Below are 21,054 nucleotides of genomic sequence, written 5' to 3'. Positions count from 1 at the left end.
GGATTCGTGCTACCCAAAGCAAGAAACTATAAAGATTTAGGAGTCATATTAAGCAATGATCCCAAAACTACTAGTCATTGTAAGGCTGCTACTGAGAAAGGCTATAGGGTATTGTGGTCAATTCGTAGGTCTTTTCAGTATTTAGATGATGAAATGTTTGGATTACTATACCCGATTTATGTGCGACCACATTTAGAATACGGGATTCAAGCAGCGTATCCTTGTTTCAAGTATGAAGCAGATATGCTAGAAAGAGTCCAACGACGAGGGACTAAGATGGTACATGGTCTATCTGTCCTATCTTATGAAGACAGACTGAGACACCTTAACTTATTTCCGTTATCTTACCGTAGAATACGGGGTGATCTAATATTGGCCTATCGTATACTGAACGATGATCTTGGTACTAACATGTCTTATCTTTTGCTCCCGTCTAGAACCGATCATTTGAGAGGACATTCGAAGAAAGTTCGAAAACCGAAATCAAACCGTTTACGTCTGGAGTTCCGTTTCTCGCACCGAGTAGTGAATTACTAGAATTCTCTACTGGAACACGTTATATCAGCACCGTCTGTTAATATATTCAAAACGAGGTTGGACCTCCACAGTATTAAAAACTGCAAGGATTAATATAGGTCGATAGACCTTCTATCCTTATTACTGAAGACTGAAGACTTTGTAGCCGCGTCAAGTAATAGTAACGCTACGTCACGTTTTCGTCGATGATTTTTGACGAGCGATTCTCCAGAGATCGATGGTAATTTCACGTACTGTTATTATCGTGGAACAGTAACGTGACATTTTATACAATAGTGGTCGGTGTTCCTTGGCACCTTACAGTTAACGATTATCGGGCGCGTAACGTTACAGTCCAACATTTTTTCCAGTTGGTTTGGGAGATTCTCCTTTGTCAAAGCCTTTTATCATGGGAGTGATTTGAGCGGTTCTCTATCAGCCTATGGAGTTTTCGACCTGTCGTCACGGTCGAAATAAGATTATAATCTTATAAGGATGAGAATAAAGAGGAAAATGCGTTGGGAAAAAATGCGCCAAATCGTCTACTTTTTCGAGTGTCAGGGGAAAATAATATAGATTTTCCCCTATTTTTCGCTCTGTACTTCACGTGTCAATAACCCACTCACTCAATAAAGGGGAAGTAAATGGGAACAGAGGAAAATAACGGAGAAACGCTCCAAAATGTCTGCTTTTTCTGCTGTCCGTGGAAATAATGCTGATTTTCCCTTTTATGTCGCTCTGTCTTTAAATGTCGCTGAATTGTCTACTTTTCACCTAAACTCACGACGGATCGTCTGCTTTTCGCCTAAATACTCACCGAGTTAATTACTTTTTGCCCAGATCTACGCCGAATTGTCTACTTCACTTAAATACTCACCGAACTGTCTACTTTTCACATGAATACGTGCCAAGTTGTCTGATTTTCGCCCGAATTATCTACTGTCACTTCGGCGTTTGGCACACCTTCGCCTAACCCTAGATGTTTCCTATATTTATCTGTATTTCCATAGCAAGCCCCACGACAAATGTAATCAACGTTAAAATGGTACATGTTTAGGGAAATTTATTGAAGAAAACATCATATTGCATAAGATTGTGAATAGTTGACATGCTAGATCATCGATCGTCATGTAAGTGCCAAGTCGACATTTACCCTAAGTAACCGACATCAAGGAGGAAAAATAGACCTTTCCCCTTTATTTACGCTTTTGTCGGCTTCATTACGCCTTTGTTTTCCTTTTTATATTCTTTTTTTAATAATGTGATAGAACTTGGTTCTGTGTATAGAAGCTAAATTTGTGTCACTTGTTTTAAGAATGAAATGGAGTTTGAGTTATTTTCACATTCCTTAAGAAAGACAGTTTGATGGACTATGATCTATATTTTTGACAATCACGTTAACCGTCCACCTAGATTATAATAAAGTCTTAATACTGTTGGAAGACATCTAAATGTATTCACTTGTCGAAATATGGTCTTTGGAGTACTGTAACTTTCAAGGATATTTACTTTATCGTCCTATAAGACTTATATTTGGCTGCGACACAGAAGTTTTATTAATTGATCATGGGATTTCACATTTCAGATGTGTTTTTATGGCCGTTCAGGTAATTTCGGATCTAGAAATTAGTGCCACAAAAATCAATAATTTGATATCTGAACATTCTCAGTCCTGCATAGATGTTCAAATAAGCCATAGTTATTCGGGAAAAATTAATTATATTAATAAAATAGAAATGATCTTCGATTTATGCTCAATATTGAAGAAGACACGTTGGTACTAGCGTCACTTGAACTGGTCTACTAGGGAAATAGGCATCCACTTATTGTAAACTATTCACGTGTAACGCTTAGATTTGATCCATATTGCCTATCCAATTTCTGTAAAAGCGCAATGCTAAAACTATATAGCTCCATTTTTATGCTTTAATTATTTGAAAACAGTCTACTCTGAACTAAACCAAACCCTTTAGAACAACACTAGAATTTCATGTTTAAGAAAGTCAGTATAAGGTTTAGTTAGTAGATATTTGTGCTGTTCACGATTTTTATTGAATAAGTTATTTCTTTAATCAAAACTGTTGAAAGTATTATTCATGCACATGTTCGAGGAGACAGTTTTGGGTCATACCATGGGTCAATAATACTAAGCGGCTTGTCAAACCGAAGTATGAAGAACGGAGTTCCAATTTGCCACTATGATTTGAAGTCACGCCTTTCAGCTACTGTCTGTATTTGGTACAAACATCTGACGTGATGTTCAAAATGCCAAATTCGCATACACTAATATGGTCGATATCAATGAAGAAAGTTTTTTTTCCTAAAGGAAATAGCGTAGGTAAAACGCAATTCACGAATAACCATCTTTGCTGGTTGTTACTGGCATATGTGTATCAGAAATTTGTAACTCATTTTCTTACTAATAAACGTACCTCTGTTTTAGGAGTATTTGGTTCATTTATTCCTGGTTGCTTGAATAAGTAACAGTCGATGGTTTACTGTCCTCTGTAGTTTTATATGTACGTTTAAGTAGTACGTCTCTCCTCGAAAAAGCTTAAAACTCTGATTTCGTTTACTTCTAGTGATTTGATTGATAACTGTCCACAGGAATTATGAACTCATTAGGTCTACAGACATATGTGGAATTGTTCCATTTTCCATCATTGGCTCAGTCGAATGTTTTCAACCTAACTTTTCTGAAGTCTGATGCTGCAAAACGATCAAAAACTAGTCGAAAAACGTACGACATACTGGTCGCATTTTTCCGTCCAGGTGAGTATTCGCATTCTGATTTCTTTATTTTAACCTAGTAAGCGATCCACTAGCCAGCAAATATTCCTTTAGTATACACCATTTCGATGTAGAAGACAAAATTATTCAGCCACTAACTAAAACCATTGATTTCGCCTATTTACCAGGTTTCGTAGAAATTGTAGTGATTATTTGTATGTAAATTCTCAGGTGCCTCAGACATAGTTTGCATTAATGCATTACATGACGAAATAACTGACGAATACTTCGTTGCTATTGGCTTTGTAAAGGTAACATTTAGTTTGATCTAATGTTTATTGTATTTAAGGAAGGCGAAAAAGGATACCTTAATATATACAGATCTAAGTCAGAAGAAAAGCTATCGGGTATGTTTTACACAGAAATCAGTCAATAAGTATTCTGTTCAGAAAATTGCTTGAGTTATTCCAAGTTACCTTGTGTTCCTCTTCATTTGACTCATGCACAGTAAGTTACACTTAGATTTCAATTAGACTTATATTTATGCTAGCTTCTGTATTCAATAATGATATATTTTCAAATGAGATGAAAAATTTGCACGTTTAAAAGAATTACTAGTGTTTCTGCCTATTGCTTACTATCATAACTATGATGTTATCATTGTTATTGATATGACAAACTAAGTAAAAGTAGCCAAATGAGTAGATCAGTCGATGTTAACCAGAATTGACCTGAAGGACGTCTTATATCAGTACCACATTTCGGACACCGCCCATCACAACAGTTATCATTAGTTCCATGAATACTCATACTAAGAAATATTAAAGTCTATTGAGATTACAATCATATAAAACATGACGTGTGATCTTAATTATTACCAGACCGTGTTTTTTCAGTAATCAGTATACGAGTAACTATAATCTTTTATTTAAATATATTCATCTAGGATATCCCGATACAGATAAACCCTAGTTAAAATCGTGCGTTTTTCAATTCATTTAGCTACTGCCTTATGTCAAGGAAATGTAAGACCAATTTCTCAGGTATTCAGTTCCTGGTGCTCAAATATCACGCAATTAAAGTGATACACATAGTTCTGACTCTAACAGTTATCTCCGTTAATCTAATCAATTTCCATTAGACTAAGCGTTTATTTTATAAAGTTTTTGCTTTGTGGACTAATGAGAGTTTGTCTGTGCTTTTTTAGCTGTCTCATCAAAGATGAACATCAGTGGGCATTCTTTTTGTCTTATGGTGAACCTTTTAGCGAAACTTCCAGTCAACGTAAGTTTTGTAAATGCTGTTTATGGAATTTTTCTGTATCCAGTATTTCTAAAACCCAACTAGTTATACTACGTTGTTCAGAATTAGATGATTTCTTAATTTGTCACTAGTAATTTATTTTAAATTTATAATTTTGTTGCTCATATATTCTTCATAATAAAGATCATAAACTCGCGGTTATAAATACTTTTGTAGATGACCCACATTTCGTTCACAGTGTAACCAATTAGTCAGTCAGTCAGTCAGCTACAACGTAGGACCAGGCACATATGTGCATGGATCCAAGTTCCCATACCTCATTAGCACAACAAAATGAACACCGGATTCGTAGACGTGATTAATTCAGTGGTGGTAATATATAAAAGAAAGATTTCATATAAGGACATAGTACAGGAAGAAAGAATTAGTTGGTAGAAAGAAAGATATGAAGCGATTTTAATCTCATAGTTTAAGGGAAGACAGAGTGTATACACCGACGCCATTGTGATCGATTCTGATCCATGTCACACAGTCTACAACCATTGGTTGCCATAGTCACACGGAATACAACCGAGTAGTCTGCATCTACCAACATGACTCAGACAGAAGTTAGGGAATTCAAGCACTGATTAACCACATTGAAGTTAGTGATTGCAGGTATGAAGCAGTTTTCACTATGAACTGAAATCAGTTCGAGAACTGTTGACAGCTAAGAAGTATGAAACATCTGGTTTATACTATTATTGTGCTATCGTGTATCCATTATCGGATCGAATCTAAAACCTTCGATTACCGTGCTGAAAGCGATCCATTGTTACAGTTTCTATCATGAATCGGTTCTTTTGTTCTCCTTCCTTTCATGCACATTTCAAATCTTTCGTCAACTATTGTATTGCTGCACTAAGATTGAAAGTGCTATACTTATAATATGAGATTATATACACTTTGAAGTTGGACTTTGGAGATCTATTATTCATCAGCCTTCTTTTTAACATAAGAAAACTGTTCATTTTTGTGCTTGCAACATCATATATCTGTCCGATAGTCATCGTTGTTATTATCCTATTAGAAAATTCAATTACAACATTAGTGGTAAATGCTGTCTATTATTTCTAACTGTAAGTCATCGATTTAATTTCTAGATCATGAGTCCTAACCTCGCTTCATTTGTCCCAGCAATAGTAACTTAGTTCCTGTCGTATAATACACTTAACTCGATCCTCAAGATAAAATCATTCACTTAATCACTGCTAATTAAACCAAAATGACCTATAAAAACATTCTTTTGTTAATTTTGATCTAGACAAGCCTTCCAATCAACCACAAGTCAAAATATTTTCCAAACTTGTTGATACTGTAAGTAATATTTTAAATTTGATTTATAAAATACATTCAGAATAGTATTATATTATTCTCATATTTTAACAAATTAAAATCAGTTTCTAGATTATCAAGGATTATTTTATGATTACAACGGTCTTATTGATTTTCAAAGAGATACAGTACATTATATGTGTTCTTGTGCGTAGTATATACTACCTATGCCTGTTGTTTTGTCTTCAGTTTTACCGCTTCGTCTGCATCTCCTTTAATCGTGATTTGAGCGAAGAAATTTCTTTTCAATTAGTTTTTCATCATCGCTCTACACTAATGTATATGATTTACAATAATGATATGATACTCATCGAGTGGATACGTTAAGTAACAATTACATAATGACATTTAAATTAACATTGAGTAATTGGAAGAAAGAGGACTATTATGATTAAAAGTAATTATTAAATCAAGAAGTTGCTGCGTTGCGCAATATATGAAAAAGAGAGAAGGCACAGAATTTCTTAATGGATGGTCAATAGAATAGTAGTTACGTAAGAATCAAGAGATGAATGTTGAGAATTTATAAAGTTCAAAAACAACAAAAACAAAATTAAAAAAGACGAGTGGAAGAAGTATGAAAAATAGTTCTGTTGAGGTAAATCTTATGCCGATGGCCAAGGCAGCGAAAGTGGTTGTACAAATCTCTTGAATGCAAAGGTTAGGTTTGTGAACATGGATCGCGATGGCTTCCGCGATGTGCAAAAGGCGCACTTGTAAACCATATGGCAAATTTGATGGGATATGGTAGATAACTTTAAAAGCTTTATTCAATTCAACTTGATGATCTGTGTCAACCAAATGAGAGAGAATAGAACTTTTAATCACTTTTACCTGTCCTTTGCTTAACCACGATGGATGATGCTCTATAATACGAGGACGAACTTGCCGAATTGTACGCCCTATATAACTGGCTCCATAGGAGCAGTTGAACCGATAGATACACATGGATTTGGCGAATTCAGGCAGTCTGTCTTTATTGGCAATTCTTATTTTGGGGTGGTTGTAGAAGATAGCATTTAATCTGGCTACATTAAATGTTTTTGTACGGCTCTTCTTAGTTTCTCAGTCAAGATTTCTTCAGTGGTGTCATTTATGAATTGGGATTTTATGAACAGTACTTTCTTAGGGACGGTAGGTATCTTTGCCCTTGTTTTCTTCTCCATCATGTGCTTGTCGATGAATTTCATAGGGTACCCATTCATACTAAGCAAGTTCCGAATATCAACCAGTTCATCCTCAATGGTGTCTTCCGAGCAAATCATTTTGGCACAATGAGTCAAGATCTTTATCAAGTTCCTTTTGTATCTGATTGGAACTGCACTGTAGAAATGAGTGTATTGTCCTATTGCAGATTTTCTGTGTATCTCCCTTTTTAAAGTTCCGTCATCTCTTCTAGTTAGTTGGACATCTAGAAATGATATGCTATTGTTCTGTTCATCTTCTGATGTAAAATTAATTGATGGATGAACGTTATTAAATATATTAAGTAAATTGTCCTTATCATTTTCTTTTTCTAATACTATGAAAGTATCGTCTATATAGCGTCTATATGGCTAATTGTGCTTTTAAGTGGTCCATTTTCCAGTTTTACAAGGAAAATTTCAGCCAGTAGAGGGCCTCATGGTGATTCCATGGCAACTCCATCTAGTTGTCTATAGTATTCGTTGTCAAATCTGAATTGGACATTCATTGTGCCTCTAAGAATTAACTGTTTTATTGCGGATGCTGGAATCGGCGTTTCTATGCGCCTCTCTGTTAGTTCATTGCAAATAAAATCAACCGTTTCAAGCAGTGGAATGTTAGTGAATAAGGATGATACATCAAGTGATTTCATGAAATTATTCTTGACTGATAGATTTTTATATTCTCAACAAATTCGAAGGAATCCTTGACACTATGCTTGACAATTTATTTGTGTAATGGTTTGAGAATTTGCACCAACCATTTTGCTATAGTATGATATGCTGAGTTATTCATATCTGGACTATGTTGAGATAGTTGTTAACTCAAGAAAAGAAAAGAATGAAACTTAAGAAAAATCTAGACAAATCGATTCCAGATTCTCTGAAAGAAATTAAACAACAAGGTTTTATTTCAGAAAAGATGTTCATAATGTTGAAACCTACAGGAACGATTACGTCAAGGCTATATGGCCTGCCAAAAATACACAAAATTAGCTTGCCCATTAGACCAGTTTTAGATATGAATAACTCAGCATATCATACTATAGCAAAATGGTTGGTGCAAATTCTCAAACCATTACACAAATAAATTGTCAAGCATAGTGTCAAGGATTCCTTCGAATTTGTTGAGAATATAAAAATCTATCAGTCAAGAATAATTTCATGAAATCACTTGATGTATCATCCTTATTCACTAACATTCCACTGCTTGAAACGGTTGATTTTATTTGCAATGAACTAACAGAGAGGCGCATAGAAACGCCGATTCCAGCATCCGCAATAAAACAGTTAATTCTTAGAGGCACAATGAATGTCCAATTCAGATTTGACAACGAATACTATAGACAACTAGATGGAGTTGCCATGGAATCACCATGAGGCCCTCTACTGGCTGAAATTTTCCTTGTAAAACTGGAAAATGGACCACTTAAAAGCACAATTAGCCATATAGACGCTATATAGACGATACTTTCATAGTATTAGAAAAGAAAATGATAAGGACAATTTACTTAATATATTTAATAACGTTCATCCATCAATTAATTTTACATCAGAAGATGAACAGAACAATAGCATATCATTTCTAGATGTCCAACTAACTAGAAGAGATGACGGAACTTTAAAAAGGGAGATACACAGAAAATCTGCAATAGGACAATACACTCATTTCTACAGTGCAGTTCCAATCAGATACAAAAGGAACTTGATAAAGATCTTGACTCATTGTGCCAAAATGATTTGCTCGGAAGACACCATTGAGGATGAACTGGTTGATATTCGGAACTTGCTTAGTATGAATGGGTACCCTATGAAATTCATCGACAAGCACATGATGGAGAAGAAAACAAGGGCAAAGATACCTACCGTCCCTAAGAAAGTACTGTTCATAAAATCCCAATTCATAAATGACACCACTGAAGAAATCTTGACTGAGAAACTAAGAAGAGCCGTACAAAAACATTTAATGTAGCCAGATTAAATGCTATCTTCTACAACCACCCCAAAATAAGAATTGCCAATAAAGACAGACTGCCTGAATTCGCCAAATCCATGTGTATCTATCGGTTCAACTGCTCCTATGGAGCCAGTTATATAGGGCGTACAATTCGGCAAGTTCGTCCTCGTATTATAGAGCATCATCCATCGTGGTTAAGCAAAGGACAGGTAAAAGTGATTAAAAGTTCTATTCTCTCTCATTTGGTTGACACAGATCATCAAGTTGAATTGAATAAAGCTTTTAAAGTTATCTACCATATCCCATCAAATTTGCCATATGGTTTACAAGTGCGCCTTTTGCACATCGCGGAAGCCATCGCGATCCATGTTCACAAACCTAACCTTTGCATTCAAGAGATTTGTACAACCACTTTCGCTGCCTTGGCCATCGGCATAAGATTTACCTCAACAGAACTATTTTTCATACTTCTTCCACTCGTCTTTTTTAATTTTGTTTTTGTTGTTTTTGAACTTTATAAATTCTCAACATTCATCTCTTGATTCTTACGTAACTACTATTCTATTGACCATCCATTAAGAAATTCTGTGCCTTCTCTCTTTTTCATATATTGCGCAACGCAGCAACTTCTTGATTTAATAATTACTTTTAATCATAATAGTCCTCTTTCTTCCAATTACTCAATGTTAATTTAAATGTCATTATGTAATTGTTACTTAACGTATCCACTCGATGAGTATCATATCATTATTGTAAATCATATACATTAGTGTAGAGCGATGATGAAAAACTAATTGAAAAGAAATTTCTTCGCTGAATTCGTTCCTTCTTTATATATCAAATGTGAAAATGGGAATTTTTACTATAATCGTGATTTATTTTCAGAGAGAAGATATATGCTTTATGGTATGACTGGCTTGTAAGCTTCATAAAATTATTGAAGTTATGAACCGATATAAGTTAGATTAACATTAAGGACCTGGTATCACTGGATGGTTATTTTGTCCTAGTATGGGACTTCATCAGTGAGTACCTGCAATCCCAAACCCAGGACCTTTAGTATCATGGGCATGCACTTAGTCTCTGGACCATGGATCCAGCATCCACAACCCTATACTGAAAATTCTTCAAGTCATTGTGAGTGAAATATCAGATGAATGGGAGAATGTATATCTCGATATTTGTTGGATTGTAAAATACTCATAATCATTTGATGGATGCTTAGGGCAGAAAGTATTGTTTAGGGATTCTGTCATCTTTTTGATAGTTTCTTCCAAACAGTAAATACCCTTAACCCCTTCTGTGTTTAGTACTCAATAATTTCTAGCTTTCTTTGCTTATATGTTAGCTTTCAAATAAATACAATTAGCTGTGTGTCTACAGTCTCAAGTCAATTATGCCGAGAAATTAACCGCTACTATAAGCATTGTGTAGTTGTCTCTGCATGTTGAAAATAGATTAAATTTGGAAAATTGAACTATCATGCTCCATCCAAGTACCCTAAAGTTTACACCTGCGCGAGACTCAAAGTTCATAGGCCCGATTGTTTATTGTAAGTTAGATCATCCGAATGATCATCTTTAGAAGCTAGTATCCTCTATATCTGACTCCAATATATAGTATCCTGTTAACTGAGTATTTAATGCAGGCTAAATCTCCTAGTAGAATCATGGATTTACTCGAGATTATTCAAAATCCTGAACACCAGTTATAGAGATGGTTTATTGTTAAAGATTGGTAAAATCCGCAAGCGTACAGGAAGCAAGCACACAGGGTAAACAAGTGTGTGTTAAAAATCCATATATTTTTTTGAGTGTTAGTCAAGTATGGATAAATTATTGGTTGTCTGTGTATTACAACCGATGGGGGAATAGATTAAAAATTGACATGTGCTCAATCAGACTCATACGGAAAATTACATGGTGGATCAAGTGTATAAATTACAGTGAGCAGATAAATAATACAGTAGTTGAGTGAGCTTACTACACATCTCATCAGGACATAGTCTTTGATGATAACCCAGTATAATGTAACAGCCAATTACCATTGATTTTACAGTCTTATGATTGGTATATACTTGTAGTTAAAATGTTTATTTTAATAAATGTATCAGACATTATTTAGCTACACTGAGGTACTGTTGTTTGAATAGTTCAGACATAACATCACGATAAGCATAGTGCACATATCTGTGTTCTGTATTTAACAATAATTCGGTGCTTATGAAAATATGTGGTAGTTGAGCAGAATATTGAATCAATCAGTTTTTTTTCTTTCTCTCACACAAAGTCTGAGCTTTCATGTCGTCATGTACGCTTTAGTAGTGATCCTTTGATTTTTACTGATTTTAATGGATTAACAATCAGTTGTGTCACGTATGGATCATTGTTTCATATTTATTGGCAATTACTAAGTTTATCTAACTCCGCCTGTAGCTGTTCTAGAGTCACTGCCGGTCCCAAGCTCGGGTAAATGATGAGGGTTGGGCATGGCGTCGGCAACTCTATTTCGTACAAAAAAATCTTGCTAAGAAAACGCCATCCAGTAACTAAGTTTATCTAAGAATACATACAAATTGAGGTATACGGATTGGAGAGGCCAGGCAAATCATAATTAACTAATTTATGCAACTCAGTGTTTATATGCACTTTTTGAAATTTCAATATCGGTTTAGTTATTCTCATTAAGTATATCAACCATGGAAAGCGTTGTCTATTCTTACATAATAAACTTACAGATTCATTATTCGAACACAATAAAATATCAACAAGCATGTGGTTGGTAGAATTACTGTAGAAAAAGTTCACACACTTCCCTATAATGGCAACACATAGAAAATCTTAATTGAAAAATCATTCAATAATTTTTCAGTTGGTATTATGTTTGGAACGGTGGTGGTGTTTCTTGGCTAGTAATCTTGTATCTTTAAATCAGCGTTAGTTTCATTCATCATTTTAAAGGTTATCATTGAAAAGTTTTAAGTTGAATTCCTTATTTCCTCTTACTTCTAGAATGTTTTTGAACAAGTTGAAATTGATCAAGATACAAAAAACTCTGAATTAAATCAGTCTCAAACCTGTCATTCTAGTGCAGCTTATGGTGAACTATCATTTAATATTGCTGTAGTACTTTTCCCAGAGCTAACAAAATTGCCAACAACATTAATGTAAGTTTTATTCAGTAAGATATCTTTAAAGTAAATAGAAACTTAATTTGTGTTTTTGTGTAAATAGATGTATGAACTGAACGTAGGATATTCTTTCCTAATAAATTTTCATCAGGCTCCTTAATTAAAAATTCAAATTGATGCTCGAAAGGGATGATCAACTTGATTGGATGAACTGCTTTTAAAAGTTACGGCCTATAAATTTAGGATCACTAGTGGAGTGAAATAGAATTGGTAATCTTCAGATATTTAGTGTGTATTGTTAGAATCACTAAGTTTATATATCAATGAAATCATAAGATTGATAATCTGAATAGATATAGATAACAGGAGATGAAATAATAATGTGATTTTATTGTATAGATGGAATTCGACTGGCAGTTAAATCCAGGACGCTCGTTTCTTTATATTTAAGATACGTCAAATGGATGTATTTGCATCCCAGTGTCTATGACCGCGCTGGAATTCAAACCCCAAACTCTGAACATCAAACGTTCAGTGTGTCATCCATCTAGCTACTTAGTCTAGATAACCACTCGTTCAACGGATATGAGTTTTAATTTAATCTGTAAAGGTTTTTGAATTGTTTGGTTACTGGGACTTTCGACCCAATTACGTTTCTTGTGATTTGATATGAATTAGGTATCAGTATTTATATCGGGTTTGTGGTAGTTGAATTTTTTACTGGTTTAAAAGAACAGTAATAATGCTGATAATATTTGAGCAAGGTAAATTTAAGATAAGTAGACACAAAGGAGGTCGGTCGTACATATTTAAATTAGGTCATTTTATGATTAGGATAACTATTGATTTACTAGATCTTGAGTTAATTGAAATGAGAAAGGGGTCTGGATTCATTTTTCTTTTACATACAAATCTCCGACTTTCAAATTCAAATAGTTATTATTTTCGTTGTCTGGAAGGCTTTAAGTCAAACAGATTTTGGCAGACAATTACCAATGCGATATAATACTGTAAACGATTGACACATTTGAATTATATAAGAAGAAGTAGAACTATTGATCGTTTTCGTTGCACCTTTGCTTAGTCACTCTGAAGGTGTTTGTAAGTATGAAGAACCAAGTTCTTAGAATATTAAGCGACATAAATGGTTTCAAATTAGCCGTTAAATTAATAAATACAAGATAGGTGACTAGTTTAGTGAATTTATCTCTCAATCTCGGTATCACAATCAGATGTATAGAAAACAGTAGTTGTAATTTTCACACGTTAAACGTTCTTTAAATTATTTTACATAGTTTCAGCACAAACATTTCTACATGTACATCACTTCTAAATAAGTAGGTGCATTAAATAGTAATTTTTCGTTAATCATTTGAACTTCCTTGTTCTATTTCCTTTGATCCAAGTGTTTGTTTATACTATGATCTAATTTACATTTAATTTCTGTTTCATTTATTCTTAATCATAAATAAATTCTTGTTTTTAATTGAGGCTTTCACATTCCTTTTCACCACAGTTTCTTACATATGGATTTTAAAATTATAAATAATATACGGTTTTCAGCATTCGGCTCACAAGATGGGTGGTTTGGTTTATTCGCTGTGGACATGAAATCTCGTAGTATGTTCCTTTTTATGTTTGCCTAAAATGTTTAATTACATGTTTGTATACGATATTTGTAAATTTTTATCATATAATTAATACCTTTTTCCCCTCATTAAAGTTTTGTCTATTCCCTATGAAATTATTATAACTGAACAGTGTATCCTACATATTCAATTGGTTACATATTATCTGATGAAAAGTTTCCTTTTATATGAAAGGTATTTGAATATCCAATATATTAAGTGTTGTCAAATAGTTTATATCAATCATAACTAATTTAATAAGTTCATTACACTGTAGCACTATACACTTCAATTTATTTGTTACTGGGCTTTGATCTGATTGAATATAAATGTATGAAAATGTTTGAATTAACTTCTTTGAAAGTCGACTGAATAAAACTATTAAGGTCCAATTTACCCTTAATTGTTTGTATGAATCCAATGTTTTCTTTCTAAATATACTGTTTATCGCGTATATTTGTATGATGTTTTTTGTTATTCAATCAGGAACTATACGACATTTCTATTTATCTCATGAATCACCAATCACATCCATTAAAATATTTCAACAGTTTAGTGGGTTTGATTCGGCTTCAGAAGAAGTGATCAAAGATAATGAAAGTAATTTATTTATTTATTCTTTAAAATTTGACTGGTTATATTGTCATATAATAATGATCATCTTATCTAGTGTTATATTTTTAGTACAATATGGAATTCCCAGCATAAAATATTCCAACAAACTATTGATTCTGTACTTACATTGAAGATATACATCAGGACCGCCACTGGCTTCTATTTTGAGCCAAGTCTGATAACATCTTAAGCCACTGTGTTGTACTCCAACCAGGGAGTTGTGTGAAGGACCATCAGATGCTAGTCCTGTACAGCATTCTTTCATGCCATCACACCATGTCATACACTAATCCGGCAAATAATGCACGGTGTGGAATTCGCTGTGAAGACCTTCGTAAGACATCCAAGCTGCCGAAGTCGGTGTTTCAAGATTGAGTCGAATTATCGTCACTGTGCCTGAACACACAATATCGAACCTCTGCATTACTAACATGGTGTTACCAGTGTATGTTAGCAATCCTTCGGAGACAACAAGGATCAAACACAGAGGGTCGTCTAACGTCCTCAATTCGGAGAGATCAGGTTTCACAAGCATAGAGCAAGACTGCTCCCATCGACGCGTTGGAGGTCCGACCTTTCACATCCAGAACATCACAAAAGCGCTAGAGATGGCCCAGACTGGCATAAGCCGCTCTGGCTTTCACTATATGTGAATTGATCTCACCACTCAAACCATCAGCAGCACTTATGCAGCTATCCTGATACACGATTTTCTCGACTACTTTTATTTGCTCACTACTCAAGGTGAGTGCAGGATCAGGGTCCTACAAGTCGTGTAAAAGTACTTTGGACTTAGAAGGTGCAGAGCATACTCAACTTATATAATTTCTCAAGTTTATCATTCCGGGTTATAAAATTAATTGTCACAAACCTTAGATGATATTTTAAGCTAAATGGGTTGGTGGTTTATTGTTTAAGAGGTTGAAATTTCAGTCATAAATTGCGAGTTCGAACCCCTCCTCACAACTGAGTAGTATTACTAGTGCTTACCGACTGTGCCTCAAAGCCATGTGTACAATTCTGTAACTGATAATGATTTACTAATAATAAAATGATATCGATAACCGCTTAACCGGAAACCACAAACTGCTTGAGAATCCATTCATCAATAAAAATATGGTAATTTTAGTCTCATTTTTACATTCATTTTACATTGATGTTATCATCTATTAATTTCTTAAATTTCCTACATCTGTAACTTATTTATGTCAGTCTCTTTCTCCCTTCATTGATTTCATATCAGATGTGTCTATTCTCAAGAAAGATGTTAACTGTTTAGTGTGTTCAGCTTTTGAACCAACTGTTGTTTATTGGTAAGCATGCAAATTTCCAACATCGTATTTACATATAAGTTATCAGATATGTCTTTAAGCTAATAGTGTGTATATTCTTTGACTTTTACTCAGATTAATTTTTTAAAAGAAAGTGTTAACTTCACATTCTATGTAATGTACAGATTTATCAGAACCATCGGAATGAAGCATCTAAGGTAAAGTATCTTGACTTCTTGAAATATTTATGTACGAATGTATACAAATAATTAATGTCTCTACATTAAACGATAATTGGCGCAAGGTAAAGCTCACATTAATAATGATAAACTCGACAATAACAGTGAACTTTCAGTACAGACAAGTGTAGAAAAGTTCCACTTCAATATGGTTAAACAGGTAAAAAAAATGCGTCAACCATTAAGAGAACAGCTAGTTTACGACTAACTAATGAAATATATGGAAAGGAGGTACATGATATAAACTATTTACGAACGAGTAGCGTAGTTATAATACAAAATTTCACGAGGTTTGTTTGTTGGCTTACTCATATTTACATTTGACTCATTCCTCCAATTGCTAACTTATTTTTGGGTACTAACTTTTATGAAAATCTTACTTAGTATTAGAAAATATTGAGGCGAATTCAAACCCTATTTCACCTGCTTCATTTCGAACAGATGGTTAGTTCCACTAACCATCAAACACTCATGAAGTCTCCTACACATTTTTTCAGCTGTTATCGGTATTCATCACTGATAGGATCGGACACTGACATGGTGTCACAATAGTAGCCTCTATTATTTCTTTTCCTACTTCTCTTTTTATTCCCTAATCTCAGTTTGTTTTCCTTTGCTGTTTGGAACTGATCAACCATTACATATCAAATGAGATCTGTGTGGCGCATATGTATTTGGTGCCTCCTTGTACCAATATCTATGTGTTAAAATAAATAAAAAATGAATAAAAAAACCATTACAACACGTATTTTACATGTTCATAATATCTAAATACATTGGGTGTGTGTGTGTGATAAGGATGACTTATTGACTTCAATTTTAACCTCTATTTTTTATATCATCAGGAGACCAAAAAACCAAGAGTATGTGTGATACCCTAGGTTGTTGTAGCAGGAGTCTGTGATACCATTGTTCTCCAGGAAATTGTTAAGTTAATTACTAAAACTAGTGACTAGGCGTAAGTCTAATGAGAAGCAGTGACCAGTGGAGTTCAGCCGGATGTGTTGTGACAGTAACTCACTAATGATAATGGTGGGTGTGTCGCTCAGTTTCGTGGAGTGGTTGAAGTTAGACATTAATACCGTTGGATGCCGGCTCAGTGGTCTAGTGGTTAGGCGCTCGCGAGACTGTTAGCTCCTGGGTTCAAATCCTGTGAGGCGAGATTGTGGATGAGCACTACTGAGGAGTCCCACACTAGAACAAAACGACCGTTCAGTGCTTCCAGGTTTTCAATGGTGGTATAGCTTAAATCGACTCATGATCTAAACTATTAAAATTACTATGATATCCACAAAACCCCTTTGAATGTTTTATTTTTGCCTAGAAGATCTTATCTATCGTACCAATAATGTGGTCAAACTTCATTTTAATGTTGTTCTCTAGTGATCACGCGGTTATTACTTAATTTTGAGGTAAATAGACTTCATTAATAAAAGAAATTTCAATGATTCATATTACACATTGTCCTGTGTCATATAGAGTAATTAATGTATGAATTTTATTATCATTTCAGTAATATCTTCAAAAATAATGGCTTCAGTGTACAAAATCAGTTAATTTTACCATTTAGCACAGATTTTGATCATGTCAATTGTGCTTCAGTCGATGATTTTAATTTGGATGGTAAAACGGAAATTATACTTGGAACATTTGGACAACGATTACTTTATTATGAATGGGAGTTGAATAATACAGATCCAAAAAATGGACAATTCATGTAATATATTTCGTTTTCTTCTTACTCTATATATGTTCCGTATTTGTATTCTGTAGGGATTAATTAAAATTTGTCAAACTTCTATTAAACGCCACCGATGTTTGGTGATTAGATAACTAATCTTTAAACTAAGTAGTTTATAGCTTTGGTTTAAACAGCCTGACACTACTATTACTACTACTACCGAACACTTAAGCAACATCTATTAATGCATAGAGCTGTTATTCATTAGTTCAGACACTCCACAGTTACAAACTGCATCTCATGTAATATTTAGATATTAGTTAGTATCGTTATTAATTTTGGTTAAATTAACCGTTTCAGATAAAGTGTCATCAATGCCATGAATACTGTTGTTTGTATTTAACACCCACCACTCATATCGATACATTTGTGATAAGGTATTCATAAATTTATTTTGTCTGAACTCACAAAATCTTTTAAATTATGATATATATATATATATATATATATATTCTACGGATTTTAGAAAGTTTATTACCTATTTTAATATTGCTTTTAGATTCGCAGTGAAAAACATCTATGCTCCATAAAGTTGGACGAAACGAATCGAATTACATATGCCCAACAATGATAGAGAGTTTTAGTAGTTCATTTGAAATCAATTAGCTTTATGCTTTATAAAAGAATCAATTTACTTTAGTAAACAGGAACATAGAATGGAAGTGATAGTTTCTTAGTAAAATAATCCATCTGATTAGCTGACTTAATATTATAAATGACGAATGAGCATCAAAGGACGATTAATTAACGTGATGCAGGTGTGAATGTTGCTTACATTCTTTGCTTACGTGATCTAGTATGTCTAAGTGTTCGAATTCAAATTGTGTGCTATTCCTCATGAATAGTTTAGTATTAATCTGTTCCAATAATGGCAAATGACCAGCTGTATTATGTACTGCTACCCCGCAGCTACCCTGTTCGAGTTTCAATTCATCTAGGCTTAGCTTTTTTTAGCATCACTGAATTTCCAGTTTGGTGGCTAAACCTCGTATAGCAATCCGTTACAGTATACTTTTTTTAGAAAGTCTTTCCTGTTGGAACTGAGCATGTTTAAGTGTAATTTGAAAAGCTAGATCTCTGCGGACTCATCTTCAAAGTAATGTGTTGATAGAATCTCTTTTTCATTTCCTAAATAGAATAATGACTGCATTAGACTGTCGAATACAATTATAACATCTATGAATTCTGCCAACTGATAGGTCTGCAAAGTCAAATTTCTATCTGTCGTATATCGTTGTTCAAAGTTTACTAATTGCCGTTCTAGTGTGGGACTCCTCAGTAGTGCCCATCCACGATCTCACATGCAGGTGTTGGGCCTGAGGAGTCCCATACTAAGACAAAACAGCCGTCCTGTGCTTGCAGGTTTTCAGTTGTAGTCTAGTTTAAATCGACTCAAGAATTCAACTACTAACAACTACTACAATCCCCACAAACCTCCACTCTAATATATATTGAAGGACATCTTTTGTTTGTCTCAGTTCTCAATATTACACATATATAAAGAGTAACCGAAACAATCTTTAAGATTCATAAGTTTTTCAAATCCACTCCAATGAATTCAGTAACAATCAAATGAATCGTAGTTTTAAACAACTGTATCACACCAACTTCAATTTTCAAATTATTGAAAATAACTACTTGGGTATATTATGAAACTTCGAATCTGTATAATGACATTCAATTCGTAAACGATTTATTACTTTTATGTTAAAACAATCTTATCGGAAGTTGTTCTATATAAATTGTGTTACTAGAAACTCAATCAATTTAATCATTTTCACTGCACAACTTCTATACTACATAACATTAGAAAAAAAAGATTCTTTATAATGTATCATGTTAGATACAGTTCATTTTAAGATATTCTCTTTATATATATTTTTTCAGATTAAAATTTCAACGTTCACTTCCTGGTCCAGTATTTTGTATATCTCCTGCTTTAGATCTAATCGGTGAAGGTCCTCTATCATTAGCAGTTCTAACTAGTCGTGGACTACATATATTTCAACATGATACATATTGTTTAATCAAAGAAATTCATCATAGATTAGACAATCATTCACCTTTAATACTTAATTTGTAAATTACTTTTTTAAGTATATATATATATATATATATATATAACGGCCGTTTCGTTCTAGTGTGGGACTCCTCAATAGTTCTCATGCACGACCTCGCATGCGGGACTCGAACATGAGCAGTCCCATACTAGGACGAAACAGCCGCCCTGTGCATCCAGGTTTTCATTGTGAAAATTAAAACACATGTAATCAAACAATTGCTTTCAATTAGATCATCATTAAGCTTTACTGTAATATACATGAATATTTATATGAAATTGTTAAACTAATCAAGGCAATTTGAGTCAATAATCACAATAAAAAAGGGGTTAAATGTGTACAGAAAAAATTCGTGAACCCCCTATTCCTTCCATGGCCAGTTGTAACTTAACAAACGACATTATTTTATTTTTTTATTTTTGTTATCATTAACATAATTTTCACATTTGGTATTTGATTGTAATTTTCCGCCTCTTTCCGTTTGTATTCTTCACTATCTAATTATTTATATACTTCTTATTACGTAATGGTTTTAATGTGTTATGATGATTATTCGAAGTATATTCACCTAAGTTTGACATTCTATTTCCAATGTTTAACTATTGATAAGACTTTTGTTTTCGTATTTTATTATTCTTACTACTATCAGTACACCTACCTTCCTTTTATCAACTTGTACTTTTACCTATTATGCTTGGTGACTTATTCTATTTCATTGTGATTTTTGACCTTAATTACCTTGGTTGATTTAACATTTCCGTATGAATATTCATGTATATTAGAATAAAGCCTGGTGACGATCTAATTGAAAAAAAATTGTTCGCTTATATGTGTTCTATATATATACTGCTACCCCGGAGCTACCCTGTTCGAGTTTCGATTCATCTAGATTTAGCTTTTTTTGAGCATCACTGAATTTCCAGTAAGGTGGCTAAACTTCTTATGGCAATCCGTTGCAATCTACTGAAAAACTGATTTCACATTTGTACATTTCTTAATTGTTCATTTAATTTTTTTTTGTCAACTCCTATTTTTAAGTAATTCAACTAAAGAAAAAAGATTTTGAGTAGAAAAATCTAAAAAGGAAAACATTTTAACTGTTGTATTTCCATTGTTTTTGTAAATAGTCAATACCACCTCCAATTTACCTTTGTCCATAGACTTTAAAACATTTACTAAATCCTAATATTGTGAAGTTATATAATCATTTCTTTCTGGATAAATAAATAACATCTCTCTTTTCTATACATACTGTTTTACTGGGTTAATTTAGACAAATCAATGCGAAACTATAATTTATGGACGAACCAATCAGATATATGATAACAGGTCTCAGATTTTGTCGC

At 33.6% G+C, this 21,054-nt stretch overlaps 1 protein-coding gene across 1 annotated transcript; it reads left to right on the top strand.

Annotated features, from left to right (window-relative positions):
• The first annotated feature begins 686 nt into the window (after positions 1-686).
• MS3_00000949 (uncharacterized protein) lies at positions 687-21,044 on the top strand. Its single transcript, XM_051208512.1, has 11 exons — positions 687-1,646; positions 3,099-3,288; positions 3,327-3,434; positions 3,478-3,557; positions 3,596-3,753; positions 4,454-4,530; positions 5,813-5,865; positions 12,036-13,774; positions 14,269-14,382; positions 15,641-17,624; positions 20,982-21,044. Exons 2-5 carry the CDS (start codon positions 3,129-3,131, stop codon positions 3,680-3,682), a joined length of 435 nt encoding a protein of 144 aa, XP_051073080.1. The 5' UTR covers positions 687-1,646; positions 3,099-3,128; the 3' UTR covers positions 3,683-3,753; positions 4,454-4,530; positions 5,813-5,865; positions 12,036-13,774; positions 14,269-14,382; positions 15,641-17,624; positions 20,982-21,044.
• Positions 21,045-21,054: the final 10 nt, after the last annotated feature.

The sequence above is a fragment of the Schistosoma haematobium genome, chromosome 1, assembly GCF_000699445.3.
Source record: "Schistosoma haematobium chromosome 1, whole genome shotgun sequence".
Lineage (NCBI taxonomy): Eukaryota > Metazoa > Platyhelminthes > Trematoda > Strigeidida > Schistosomatidae > Schistosoma > Schistosoma haematobium.
Note: the sequence above shows the minus strand (reverse complement) of the source record. Positions and strands in the feature narration are given on the sequence as shown.